Raw genomic sequence first — 15,321 nt, forward strand, 5'->3', positions numbered from 1 at the left:
GAGAGAGAGAGAGAGAGAGAGAGAGAGAGAACGAAAATAGAAAGCGCTTCGTAGAAAAATAATACGTAATGATCTTATCAGAGGAGCATATGTACATAAAACAAAGGAAAGTAAATAAACAGGTAGAGATACAGAAAGATAAGAAGCGAGAGAGAGAGAGAGAGAGAGAGAGACAATGGAATGCAGCGCTTGCGACAGGAGGAAACCAACAAGAGACAATCCAGTTTCCAGTTCAAGGAAAACTTCATTTTCCAGCCACGGCAAGTTCATTCGAAAACTAGATAAAGACAGAATAAAAGAAGTAAATAATTTTGAAGGCAGTATCCGTGAAATCTGTTTCCCCTGGTGGAGAATTGTTGGTAAAATTGTTTTCGAGATTTTCAATTTCAGTTTTTCCAGTTACACAGTTATTGTTTTCAGAAGTAAAATTAATGGGAAGCCTTTATTTAATTTCTCTTTGTTTTGTTTATAGATGATCGCCATTCACTGGGGTTAATCTTTTGTATAATACTGGTGTTCGCGGTTTTCCTTGTGATTTAAGTTCATTTTCAAGAATTAATTTCATTAGAATAATTAGCCTATATAGCCCCATTTGCAAAATGTACTTCGTTATGCTAAAGTTCCTCAATTTAGCGAAATTATTTTCCAAAATACACTATCTTTATTTCCAAACGGCAATATCATGAGAATTCCTAACTTATTTCCATTTTCTTAAAGAAACCCATATGGTTCGGGGATACCTTTGTGCATTAACTTCAAGTGGATAGAATAATTGGATGATAACTCCCTACAAACCCCTGTTTTGTTCAGGAGTTTCTTTGGCAGTTACTTTAAGCGAATAGAATAACTGGATGATAAATAATACCTCACCTCGCATAAACAGTAACGTAGAAGTGAAAGCAACGAGAGAAGCCTACGAGGGAAGAATAAGCGGCTGACTCTTCCCGCCCAGACCTCTAAAAAGAAAGTTGTTCCTACGATGACTTCGCGCATTTGTTCGATGAAGGTGACTTTATTATGCCACAAAAGGCGCCTTTATCATTCGGTTAAAGGTGACTTTACCGTGCCACTAAAACGGTCTTAGTGTACGGCAAATGCGGCGTCATTAATCGACACAGGCGACTTTACTATATATCAAATGTTGTTTTATCGCGTAACAGATTTTAATTCTGTTACTGATCGAAGGAGCGCTATAGGTGTATAAGGCCAAGTCCCGGAAAAAGAAGCAAGTACAAAAAGACTTCGAATTAATTATGAGAACTTGAGATGCAAAACATTAACATAATGTAATACATAGCGGAATTAACATAACTTATACGAGGTATAATTATAACGACGTTAACAGAAAGAACTTTGTAATCCACACAGTAAAGCTTCTTGATATCTATTCACTGCATTTCTACGCATAATATAATCAAAGGGTCATATAATTTTTAACCTATCATTCAACTGTGTTACATCAAAAAGGTAAACAACTTAGTAAAGTTTAAAGATTCAAAAAAAAAAAAAAGAGAAACACACTTCATTTGACTTTCTAATTAGTCTTCGTGCTATGGAAAATATTTGATGTATCGTACTTGGCAACAAATATTCAAATTAAGATTTCACTCTAGTGAAAGAAATCCTTTGAATGTGATAATAAATTTAGCCTTTTTACATCGACAGTTTAACGCCTAAAAGAACGAACTGAAACATAAAAAACGCACGAATTATTCACTCATTTACATTCGTATAAGATATGCAGCACAGGGCGCGTGTTCCCAAACGATGACTCAGTGCAAAGTTAACCTTCAGTTTATCTGAACAATTTCTGCGGGAAAAAGTCGGTGGTTTTTGGAAATAACATTTCGTGTGACTGTATAAGGGTAACGCGCCGACGCCCATTAAATTCTCGCACTAGTATCCGGCTGCCTGGAGATTTTTGCTTGATTAATTGGTCAGCATAGTCATGTTTACGTCTATGAGTGTGTGTGTGTACATTTACACATACACGAATGTGCGTATACACAGTCAGACAGTTAGATAGACAGGCACGTGTTTGAACCTACCTTACCAGAGATTCGAACTCGTGTGTGTGAATCTACCATAACAAAGATTCGAACCCAGGCCTTGTAAGGTTACTTTATAAGCAACAGTAGACTTATTTCCCTCTACCATTAAGTGACTGTCATATATTCCTGTCCAGTTCAGCTATTGTCTTTAGAATCGACATCAATTCAGCTCCGTCATGACAGAATACTTCTTCAGTGTGTATGTGTGACTGTCCAGTATATGGGTATGTCAATGTGAACATTTATACATCGTATGCCATTTTAATGCTGTCAAAATGTTAAGCCACGAGTATTTTCTGACACCAGAAGGGTTATCCGAGCATAAACATACTATATATATACAGTGTATAAACATATATATATATATATATATATATATATATATATATATATATATATATATATACAGAAATTATATATATTTATATATGTATATACATAAATATAATATATATATATATATATATATATATTATATATATGTTTATTTATATATATATATATATATATGTATATATATATATATAAAGAGAGAGAGAGAGAGAGAGAGAGAGAGAGAGAGAGAGAGAGAGAGAGAGAGCATTTATACAGGCACATGAACACATACAGCATTCTGATATTATATTCTTATAGAGTTCAGATCGTTCCTTCTGCATACTGCTGGAGGTCCAAGCAACAATCTGCCTCTGCCCCGCCCCCTCTCTCTCTCTCTCTCTCTCTCTCTCTCTCTCCATCTCACTGAGTGGCGCCAATTCAGGGTCGTAAGATCCGGTTGGAGGGACCGCAGTAGGATGAATGGCCTCTAACCCCCCCACCTCACCCCTACCCACCACCTCTCTCTCCCTCTCTTTACCTTTGAATTATAGGAAGTATTTCATCTTACCCTTTCCCGCCGTTAATTACAGACCAGGACTAGAGAAACCCAACTTGGAGAAAGCGTAGAATTTGGTCTTGAAATTTATGCGTTGATATGAGTGCCACCTTATTTTATTTTCTTATTTTATTTTCTGATTATATTCTCGGTAAGGAAAAAGAAAACTGACACGTGCACTTAGTTATGAGATGAGGAAACGAATGAGGGGCTGATAATTTCTCGTATGGAATGATAAAGGAGGGAAGAATGAGAATGGTTTTTCAGGCTGTCTTCCTGGGGATGAGATGGACAGGGAAAACTCTTTCGCATTTTCCTTGGGGATGATAATTGAAAGTGAACCGATCTATTTTTTTTTTATAGTCGTAAATGAAAAGTTTCTTTGAATATTTATTTGAGAATAGTCGAGTGAAAAGATTACTCGTGTTTTTTAGAATTTTAGGTAAGGGAAGAGATGGGACTCGCACACTTTATTACACACATACACACACACACACACACACACACACACACACACACATACATATATATATATATATATATATATATATATATATATATATATATATATATATTTATATATATATATGTATATACATGTACACAAATAAATATATATTATATATACTAAATATATATGCATATGTATATATACTAAATAAATATATATATATGTATATATATATATATATATATATATATATATATATATATATATATATATATATATAGTACTGTATATATATATTTTATATATATATATTACTCGTATATATATATAAACATATATATAAACATAACAATAAATGACTTTCCCTTTTCGGAGGAAGGCTAAGACTCGTACTTCCTTTTCCGAATCATAAAAGAATGACCAGTGACTAATTCATTTCTTGTGGAGCTTGAGAACGAAAAAAAGTAATTAATAGTTTTATTAGTCGAATAAAGAGAAAGAATTCAGCTGCCCATGAATGAATGAAGTGTCGAGTGTTATCTCCGAACTAGATCTAGTTAAAGAATTGGTATGTTGATCATCCACCTCCCAATCTTCAAACATACGAAATTGCAGCCCCCTTAGCCTCAGTAGTTTTATTTTATTTAAGGTTGTGTTAGCTATAATCGTTAAGTTGGCAACGATATAGATATAGACCACCACTGGGTTGTGGTTTCGTACAGATTATATGAGACCACCGAAAGATAGTTCTATTTTCGGTGGCCTTGATTATGCGCTGTAGTGGCTGTACAGAAAACTCGATTGCGCCGAAGAAACTTCAGCGCATTTTTTACTTGTCTTACGTTAAGACGGATCTAACACTTATAAATGACTCAATGAATTTTTGATGATGTTAAGGACTGAATATTCACAAATACCTCACAGAATCCTTTTAGTTAATGCTCTGGAAGAATTAACATTTTATAAATGATTACAAAATGTATTTTATTGTAAAGTGGATTGGACGTTTACAAACGACTCGTGGAATCCTGATTAATGTCAAGAAGGACTGAACATTTACAAATGAATTCTAGTTTGAACTATAAAGTTAATTAGGATCTAAAATGTATAACTGACTAGTGCAATGGTTGTTCATTTTAAGGAAAACTGAAATTCATAAATTGCCCATAGACTAAGCAAGGCAATGGAAAGTAACTTATACTCTGTAGAGTTGGTAAGGGATCAATTGCTAACCTGCATTGTGTTTTTTTGTCAATAAGGGAACGTACAACTGACTTCCACGTATGCAACAAGATTTGCAAGGACTCCTTTTTTTTCTACAAAAACTAGCTACCCGTTGTCCGTGCTGTGTCGTTGCTCCCAAGTTGTATACCTTGAGTAGATGGAGAGAGAGAGAGAGAGAGAGAGAGAGAGAGAGAGAGAGAGAGAGAGAGAGAGAGAGAGAGAGAGGCGGGGTGGGGGATGAGGGTGGCTTAAGGTGGGCGTGTGCCGGATGTACAGTATGTAAGCATTTTGCTAAGGAGAAGGAAAATGAGAAGCGAAAGGAAATTAGAATGATTACATGCCCCATCGTGTAAACACACACTTATACAAATATACATTACACATTTTGCTTGATATCGAATTCACCAAAACTTGAAAATAACACCCAAATTGGTAAGTTCTTCTGTTATGAAGTTATGCGAAAGTATGTCCCCAAGCGTTTATAAACACACACTCCCCACATACATACAAACACGCGCACATACCTCAAACTTCACAGACACAAACTCGCGCGCGCGTGCACACACACACGCAAATGCTAACAAACGGTCTCCTAAGAAGCGGAACCGTATATCACTTTGCGAAAGAAATCACTATCTCAAGATTTCAAGTAGATTAGAATTTTTTTCTTTCTTTCTTATTTTCACTTCTTTGACCACATTGGTAGTTAAACTTCTCGCTTTATTCTTAAATTCAAGGGAAGTAAGTTTTTTTTTTCTTAATTCCTCTCGTCCGGTGAATTTGGACATTTTCAAGCCATCTTTTATATTCCTCCAAGATTTATTTCTTAGTATTACAGTAGAATTGCACTAAATTGATATATATCACTGTATATATTCGTTAGTAAATTATATAAGAGCAAAACTGAAAAAAATAAAGTTGAAAGAGCAATGAGATTAATCCTTTCTTTTTCCTACTACGCAAGTAGTCAAATAAATAAAAACTTAAGGTTCAGTTCAGTTGTTACATTGTATATTCCACTGCTTCCTTAGTTTAGGTTATGAGGAACCCGAGGTAAAGTTTGGTAATATATAATTATAAAATCGTGGAAATTATTGCCTCGTACCACGATAAACTTTCTCTCTCCCATCTTAACAGCCTCTGTCCTCTTAGCTGTCTTTCTATTTTAACTCATTTTATACTCTCTCTCTCTCGGAGTGTACTTTACCAAACCACTTGCTCACTGAAACTTGAAACGTAGTATCTACTTTTCTAACCCCGAATTACTTCCTTCTCTCCCGACAGACCACCCGGGCCAATGTTGGAGCGAATCGCAGAAGAGGAGTTTCTCCGACGGTAAAAACTGGCAGGAACCCAATTGCGTCCAAGTGACCTGCACAGCCTACAAGGGGAGACTCTTCGTCCAATACGCATCGTAAGTTTCCTACTGTGGAGTCCTGGCCAAGTGTCGGCTCAAAATCGATTCAATTTTCATAGAGATTTTATAACTTCCTCATAACCCCATTGCCTGGAATTTTTCGAAATTCTGCTCCAGAGTGACATCCTCTCTCTTTTCGCTGTATCTGGCTTTCTCTGGCCTGGGCTACATAAGGGCATTAGGTTGTATGTCTCACAGGCATCTGCACCTGAGGAAATCTTCCTGGTTATATTGATGATGATGCTCACAAGCCTATCGGAGACTTCGCCAGAGCAGAATTACTTTCCATCACTTCTTTGGAGCAGAATTACTTTCCCTCACTACTTCAGAGCAGAATTGCTTTACATCACTACTTCAGAGCAGAATTACTTTTCCTCACTACTTTAGATCAGAATTACTTTCCATCACTACTTTAGAGCAGAATTGCTTTCCCTCGCTACTTCAGAGCAGAATTGCTTTACATCACTACTTCAGAGCAGAATTACTTTTCCTCACTACTTCAGAGCAGAATGACTTTCCATCACTACTTCAGAGCAGAATTGCTTTACATCACTACTTCAGAGCAGAACTACTTTCCGTCACTACCTCAGGGCAGAATTACTTTAGATCTGCCAATTGATTCTGCTGTTTTATATCCGTTCACATTCCTTTCCTGATTGCTTTGCCTTTAGATGTTTGTTATGTTGTTTCTTCTTTTTGTTTTCCGTTGTTTTCCTATTATGGGAGTTTCAGTAGTTGAGATGCTGCTAAGCTGGTTGGTGGACTTTTCAGCTATTGCACTACGAACGTCTTCTCGTTTTTAGATAATAATGATAATGATTTATCTATATATTTCAACGTCATATTGCATGTTACCAATAATGATGATGATAATAGCATATTCAACAATGACTGCCCCATTCATACTCAAATACTGAACGACGAACGTTGTCTCGTTTTTGGATAAAAATGATATTGATTTTTCTACATACTTCAACGACATATTACATGTTACCAATAATGATAATGATAATAGCATATTTAACGGTAATTGCCCCATTCATACCTTAAATGCTGAACGACGAACATTTTCTCGTTTTTGGATAATAATGATAATGATTTATCTATATATTTCAACGTCACGCTACATGTTACCAATAATGATGATGAAAATAGCATATTCAACGGTAATTGCCCCATTCATCCTTAATGCTGAACTACAGATGAACATCTTGCACAGATAATTTTCACAGCATTATCCGCATCACACGCAAACATATACAAAAGGCTCGTCAGATAGATGTGAAATCTCTACCACAAACCCTGCCCCATTAAGCTCTATCATACACGCGCTCTCACGCTTCCTGGACACCAAAACCTTCAATCATGCAGGCAATCCATTTTGACAATATAACTGCGCAAGTAAAGCACGAGCACGTGCAGTTAGTTCCCAAGAACTAAGTAGAAAGTTCCCACAAATTCAGACTCGCGCATGAGGAAGTGGTAAAGTAGTAGATAACAGGAAAAATGACATCATTCTTAACACTCATGAAGAAAAAAAAATCTTGTCAGATTACTTCAAGCATTTTTCATCGCTGCTGCGTAGTGTGAAGTCCCTGGAGTGTGGAAAGGGTCAGATTTTTTAAGCCGTGGGGAGGTTAGTGGCTGGGGAGGGGGTATATATACAGTATTATATGTAGGGGGATATGTGGAGTGGTCGGGTGCCACATATACGCTTGGAGGAAGTTGCATCATCCGACTTCTGGTGTTGTGAAAGCCTTGGCATCAAGAATGCTGGGTCGTTTTTATCTGACAAAAAAAAAAAAAAAAAAACAGTTCACTGTGATCTTGACATCTTTTTGAGTATGGAGGAGATTTAATCCAAATGTCAGTTTGGCTTGTCTGTTTATCTCCAGCGTTAAATTGGTGTCACAACTTCAAAGGTCAACGACGTAAAAACAGAACGCTGTGTGATCTAGACGTCGTTTGGCTATGGGGGCGATGATGGGATTGTAGGATTCTCATAAGCAAATATCTTTAGTCTATCAATCTGCTCTTGGATTTTCGGGTCACATTGTGACTCATTGCTGCTCCCACCAGGGTCCTCAGATATGTCACAAATTTCAGTCATGGTCAAGGAAACGGATATGTCCTCTAACGACCACCCATCCAAATAATGAACAGACTTAATAAAGTCACTTCGCAATGTTCGTCTCATATAAATTTTGAACTGACGTTACAGCAATAAAGATTAACGATTCCGAATTTCCCTCCCGAAGACTAAAACCTTATATAAACCAGTTTGTTTCCGTTATTATTAAAACTGGCTTTCTCTAGATTAAGTATTTTTTACCTAGTTTTCTTTCTCTAAGCCTGTTCGTTCTAAATTCCTTGAGCATTTATTTTATGTCCCTTTTCTTTTCCCTCTATTCTCACATATTGTCATTCTGTAATATTCCGATCTTGACTGATAATTACATGGCTCATGTCTCTATGTTACAGAATATATATATATATATAGGAATATATATATATATATATATATATATATATATATATATATATATATATATATAATATATATATATATATATATATATATATATATATATATATATATAGTATAATATATATTTATTGTATATATATATATATATATATATATATATATATATATATATATATAAATATATCATATATAATATATATAATTTAATATATAATAATACATAATAACGATAATGAAAATAATAATTTATAGTGAAGAGAAGATAAACAAGATAAAGAAATAAATAACTGCTTCAGTTTCTTCTAAACGCAAAGATCACTTCGAAAAAGAACTCAACCCTTCATATATTGGAATTAAATTATGGCAGAAATACATAACTTCCCGCTTGTTTGCTGTCAGTTATCGTAGAAATTAAAATCAGCTTGTTAAATCAAATGTTAAATTTGATAATCATGTAAAATGTAACCGTTAATCATCTCCGCATTTTCTTTTGGGTTATAGCAATTGCCATATCTACTGTCATCTCAGTATTATTATTATTATTATTATTATTATTATTATTAATACAACTATAACAAATTCACATGAACATATCAAAATAATCTTGAAGCATCACTCTCGCTATCCCTTTCACTCTTTTGTTTTTGTTCATAAAACCTTAAAGAAAAACATCTGTTCCCCTTTGTTGACTTTCACTTCTTCCTCAAAGTCTTCCTCTGACGTCATTGTTTTGACAGGCACTTCTTCCTGACGTCACGGGATCGCTGGGTAACTTTGCGAACTCGCGCTGTTCAAAGATTAACTCCGTTTAAAGTTACTATAATTTCGACTGAGTGGCTATGTCGCTTATTTATTACGCCGTAAATTATGTTCTGTGCTCTCTCTCTCTCTTCTCTCTCTCTCTCACTTTTATTTAAGGATAAAGTCTAGCAGTCAATGTCACACTCAAGAAGTCATAAAGTTATATGCTCCTCGGCAGGAAAGAAACCATATTCTCTCTCTCTCTCTCTCTCTCGCTTTCTTTATTATTAAGAAATAAAAAGTCACTAAACGTTACTCTTTGTTTATAACATGCTATCTTTGATCAGACGTAATTCAAAACGATGCTGATATGTAGGTGCGGAGCCTTTTTAATTTTTCGATATCTTGCATATCATTTATTATTTAGGCTGTAAATCCTGTTCCTTAACAATAAGACATAGTGTTTTTATAAACCACAGTTGGACTCGTAAAGCTTATTTCTTAGCTCGAATCCGTATGGACTCTTGAACTTCTTAAAATCGCTAACACTTTTCAAGTCTCCTGTTCATAGTAAATTTACATAGCCTTGTATTTACCCAGAAATCCACAAGTCTTTGACAGAAGAATAGACACTACTCGCTTGTGCATTCTGATCAACGTCATTGACCTCGATCACTTCTTTTTATCTTTCCAGATGCCCAAGCGTCGGCGTGCCACCCGGCTGCACAACCACCAGGGACTTGAAAATGCCATACCCCAGCTGCTGCCCAATGCCCTCATGCCCTGAGATTCCCACTGCCGCCGAACTGAACGGACCTGAATACGACGACTTCACCAACTGGATCAACGAACATTATGACCAACAGACGCAAATGGAATAGAGGGGAGAGAAGTCGAGTGGAGCCATGCTGTGAAATAGCTCAGTAAACAAGGTGCAGTTTCCTTCGACTAGAATCTGCCTCGGCATTGTCCGCTTTCTCTTAGAAGTAATGGTTTTGCTGCGCTTTCACTCGGAGGAAAACAGAGGGCTTCCGTGGAGGAAGAAGGAATACCCTCGTAAAAAGTGAGGTTCATTTTTTCTACGTAAAAAATGTATGTTTGATTTTTGCAAGAAAACTTCGCCACGTTTATGGGAAGTCCCTTGAAGAAACAGGGTCAGCTGGGGTTATGTGAAATCTAATCGAACCCCAAGCACTGGCAAGTAATCAGCAAGTTTTGCATACTTTCATACCATCAAAGTCAACCGATATATCGTGGTCAATTTATAATTATTTGCAGCTGAACCCAACAGACATTTATTACGTAGGAAAAGTTATAACATAAATACGAATCTGTTTGTGGTGCTACTGATCGACGCTTTCACTGCGTTTCAAATATTTGTCTGTTCATTTTCCTTTTCTATTTCCTCATTTCCTAAGTTTAGTTAACTTGCAGTCTTGCTCCTCCGAGTGACGTCAGCAAAATACAGTTTAAGATTTATGTACAAAGTTCAAACACGTTCATACACAGATTCATGCAATGTATTTTAAATTCAGCAGTCTCATGTGCGTATGCAGACGTTCAGATATTTATTTATTCGTCCGTTTCATCTTAATTTTCATCCTCATCTTCATCATTGTCACCAGTTTTACAGTCATCGTGATTTGCTAAGTCTAGAAAAACAACTTTGTCTCTTATCGACAAAACTTTTTTCCGTCAAAGTGAAAAAGGATTTAAATGATCAAACCATCTATATATTCCACCCACGTTTTAATTAATATTCTTATCTAGTCTTGATTCATTCATGTCTTTTGACATTCAGCATTATTCAGAATACCGTATAAAAAAAATTAAAATTCTGCCCAGTCACAAAAGATTTCAGTTGTTCAGATAAAGACACAGCCAAGTTGTTCACACTAAGACTTCTTCTTCAAATCTTTATTTTCATAGTCTGTTCCTTAATTTGTTTTTATATATTATATTTTCGTGGTATATTCCCAAAAGTATGGTATTTTATGCTCTGTATATAATTATCAAGAATATATTATGGGAATCGTGGCCTCAGGGCCGCGCGATGTTACGGACGCAAAGTTATGAAAGGTTTCTCTGGCACCATTAAAAAAAATTGACATTTAAATTTTCCAGTCAAGTCCTTTCGGTTATTGAAATTCATTTTCCCAGCTGTTCACGATAGTCAGATATCTCCGGTTTTGTCATTTTTATATCTGAAGCTCCTTTTATTTTACTTTGTTAAAGTATATACTTTGCTTTTCTTCCCATGTTGCATTTCCCTAGTCTAAATCTTTGCACTCCTATCTAGCAAAATTGAACATCATGATTCACCAACGCTTTCAACAGACCATAACAGCCTTGTGCGAGGAGCAATGGGTCACACGAAGGCCAGGGAATCACCTTTCAATAGGAGTAGGTGCATTAGTAGTAGCAGTATTGTCCTTTACGCAAAACTGTCTGTATCTCCGTAAAAATAAAAACACTGATGCCAATAGATTCTGCTTGCATACTTCGCTCCGTAACTCGGTTTTATGTTCAGTGATATTCGCGTTCGTCCGTGTGATTAATTCCCATTCATACAGTGATTAATATCACATAACTCACCTGGAAGTTGAATCATATTTTTGAGTCTATATATCGCATAATTATAAGTTCCTATATAATGTTGTTAGATGTTCAGTGTTTAGTTAATGGATAATGGTGTGAACTCACTGTACCCAGTAGCATTCAGTGTCATCCCCAGAGCCTACCGGACTTGCGTTTTCTTTTCATATATATCCCACTCGAATGGGCAAACTTTTCTATCAAAAGTCAAAAACAAACAAAGAAAAAAGAAGATGGCCGGAATGGAATAAGTTTTTAACCCCCAAAAGGGCACAAAAATTTTTAAAAAAGTTTCTTGAAGGGGGTGCTAATTACAATAATTCTAAAGATCTAGACGTAAAGTCTTTCTAATGATGAAACAAGTTCGGTGAAGGCTAAGAGAATGTTGCTATAGTTACAGGTGTGTCTCGTACTGTATTTTCATGGAGTAATAACATTAGAAGTTCGAGTTATTCATCCATGAGATGCTAAATCATGTCATCAAATTATGAGATTAGGGTCAACTAATCGAAAAGAAAAATTTTATTTTGGAGGTGATTTTGTATCTAAGATGAAATCCTGTTCTAAATTTTTCTCTAATTTTAACATTGATCTAAAATAATTTTCTTTCGTCGCTTCACAGAATCACTGTTTCCAGTTTCACAGTTTTTTTACTCCTGAAACCACAGACTAGCAACATCATAAATCCTAGTAGTGTCGTTTTCATTTGTGGATAACACATCCATCGATAACTTCAGACGTAGGCAGCTATATCCCAACCGAATGTCAATCATGAAAACCCATTTTTCATCTTATTAAAAGTCAGTTTGATCCCAATTTCCTCAATAGGGCAGCTACAGGACAGCTAAGCCTTTGGGCTCTAATGAATTTGCGAAAAGGGTAGCTAAAGGACAGCTAAAGCCTTAGGGCTTTATTTAATTTCCGACAAGGGCAGCTAAAGGACAGCTAAAGCCTTAGGGTTTTATTTAATTTCCGAAAAGGGCAGCTAAAGAGCAGCTAAGTCTGAGAGCTTTAAATAATACAGAGGCAGCTAAAGGAATTGGAACGACATTTTTGAATCTGACTCTTTAATTTCTTAGCATATCAGCCCAAAGTTATCTACAAATGAAGAGAAAACATTCACATTGCAGTTATAACCAAAAACCGACCAAGACTAGCTTGCACAGGCAGGTAAAGACAGTTTAGTTTCTAGTGATGAATCGAATTGATATCTCAAACTTACCCACGGGCTTCAGACATCGAAGTAATCATAACACGCTATTACAAACAGCGACTCACAACTATTGGCAATTTTCATAAATATTACATAGAATGAAATACAAAATTAAGGCGAACTTTAGACAGCTAGTGTTGACAGCTATGGCTGAAGTGACAGGCAGCTGAAATCCTGTCTTGCGTTACTCTGCAATAGCAGCTACGACACTCAGACATCATCCACAGAAGTGGAACAATCTACGAGACTTGAGTGACGACCATAACAAATAAATGCAAATACTGAGATGTGGAACGAACAGCTAAAACTGCAGCTATGAGAAAGCCTAGGAAGCAGCTAAACACAGATATGTACTTACTGTATTGTCAGCTAAAACATCCAGCATTGAAAATGATTTTGTAAGCAGCTACACATCTTGCATGACCAGCTAAAGGATCCACTTATGAACAGTTCTTGTAAACAGTTAGATACAGCTAAGAAATAACAGCTTAATCCGCTAAAACATCCAGCTATGAACAGTTCTTACAAGCAGCTAAATACAGCTAAAAACGAATTACGCAATCAGCTACACTGACCAGCTTCGAAAATTTCTCATACGCAGCTAAATGCAGCTTAAAAGTCGCCATTACTAGCTAAACATTCAGCTATGAACATTTCTTACAAGTAGCTAAATATAATTCTTAAGAGCAGCTAATTGCAGCTAAAATCATCTTGAATTATCAGCTACAGCTTCCAGTTAAGGAAAGTTTTTATAAGCAGCTATGAACATTTATAAACTACTCTTCTATGCAGCTGAAAACTGCTATAAAAAATCATTATAAACTTTAATAACCAAAGGTGGCTTGAATATTTGGCAATGAACGATTAAATACTCTCATTACAAAGTTGAATCAGCAGTTAATACATCAAGCCATGAGTATTTGTCAAAAGTAGAGAAATATTGCTAAAATTATCAGTTATAATCACCTAAATCTGCAGCGAAAAATATTTCTTATAAATGGCTGAACGCCAAAAAAATTATTGTTTAAATAACAGATACAGTTGAATGCCTTATGTTAAAAAATGGAGACAAAATTATTATAAGCACCTATACAGAAACCTGGGCACAACTGAACTCCTTTATTTGAGATTTTAATAAGTTTGGTGAATTCCATAAGTTACATTATCAACAATCTTTCATCCAACCAGAAAATGTTCGAAAGCAGCTTGCTTGTCAAGTTTCGGCCAAAGAATCTGAAAAAGTATCGAAGTCCGGAAACACGAGGATTATCAACAAACACTTGTTTTAACTTCTCGCAATTTTGTCTCCAAATATCTTTCATCACTTATTGGTCGGCAAAATATGTTTGGCCCTGATTCTGTCTCCAAATCTCTTTATCGCCAATATTCTTTCGAATTGCTGCTCGAACGGAAAATAATTATGATTCAGTTCAGTGCTTTTCTCAGTAAGCTTTTCTGTTATCACCCCTAAGCATCACACAGAGAACGGAACTGGTTAAAAGCTGCTGGTCTGTGGTTTCACAATTCTATCATCTTTATTTCATCCACTGCCATTATTTTCCAGCAATTCGGTTCTTTCGCCATCACATCATACCTGAACAGATTTCTAGCCTTAGATACAAAAGTGTTATTGTGTTGTTATTATATTTATCATGCGTATTCATTCTCTCGCTTCTCTTATTACACGCTGAAGCATAGAAAAACATTCAGTGATGTTTATTTTGGGAGATGATATTTGTTATATCATTAATTCTAAGCAGCAACTGTGAGCTGATGCTGAAACCATTGGTCGAAAGACCAGAATGATAAATGAAACTAAGTATATGTGGCATTTTATTTTGTTGATATCCTGTATATATTGATACCAATAAAGTCTTCCATTACTCTAATTCATGTAATTTTTTTTTCTCCTGAAGTCTCTCACCAACTGAGCTTAAAGTTTTTTTTATTGTAATTTATCACCTGGTGATGAATTTTTTAATGACCAGCTGACGGTTTGTCTTATCTTGTAGCCAGTCTTCGATCAGATGTGTCTGTTTAACCTTTGTCTCCTGATGATAATCGATATCTTTTAATTAACATCTTATCCCTAACTGATCGATTTTTCTATGGGAAATAGCATTCCGCCCCCTATAAGCATGTTTCTATCTCCATCTTATAGCCAGCTAACAGCTGGCCTTTTGGGGGAAAACTTTGTTGCCAAATGGTAGTCGGCTGTTATTCCTAAAGTCTTGCCACCAAGTAATGGTCAGTTTATTTATCACAATTAT

General features: G+C 35.7%; 1 protein-coding gene across 1 annotated transcript in view; it reads left to right on the plus strand.

Moving 5' to 3' along the window:
• Nucleotides 1–14,940, plus strand: part of LOC136832228 (U-scoloptoxin(16)-Er12a) — a 15,960-nt gene extending 1,020 nt beyond the window's left edge. The window contains exons 2-3 of the mRNA XM_067093076.1: nucleotides 5,882–6,011; nucleotides 9,938–14,940. Coding sequence (XP_066949177.1) covers nucleotides 5,882–6,011; nucleotides 9,938–10,124 — 317 coding nt within the window. The 3' untranslated portion in view covers nucleotides 10,125–14,940. The remainder of the gene's footprint in view (nucleotides 1–5,881; nucleotides 6,012–9,937) is intronic.
• Nucleotides 14,941–15,321: the final 381 nt, after the last annotated feature.

This window comes from Macrobrachium rosenbergii, chromosome 49 (assembly GCF_040412425.1).
Source record: "Macrobrachium rosenbergii isolate ZJJX-2024 chromosome 49, ASM4041242v1, whole genome shotgun sequence".
Lineage (NCBI taxonomy): Eukaryota > Metazoa > Arthropoda > Malacostraca > Decapoda > Palaemonidae > Macrobrachium > Macrobrachium rosenbergii.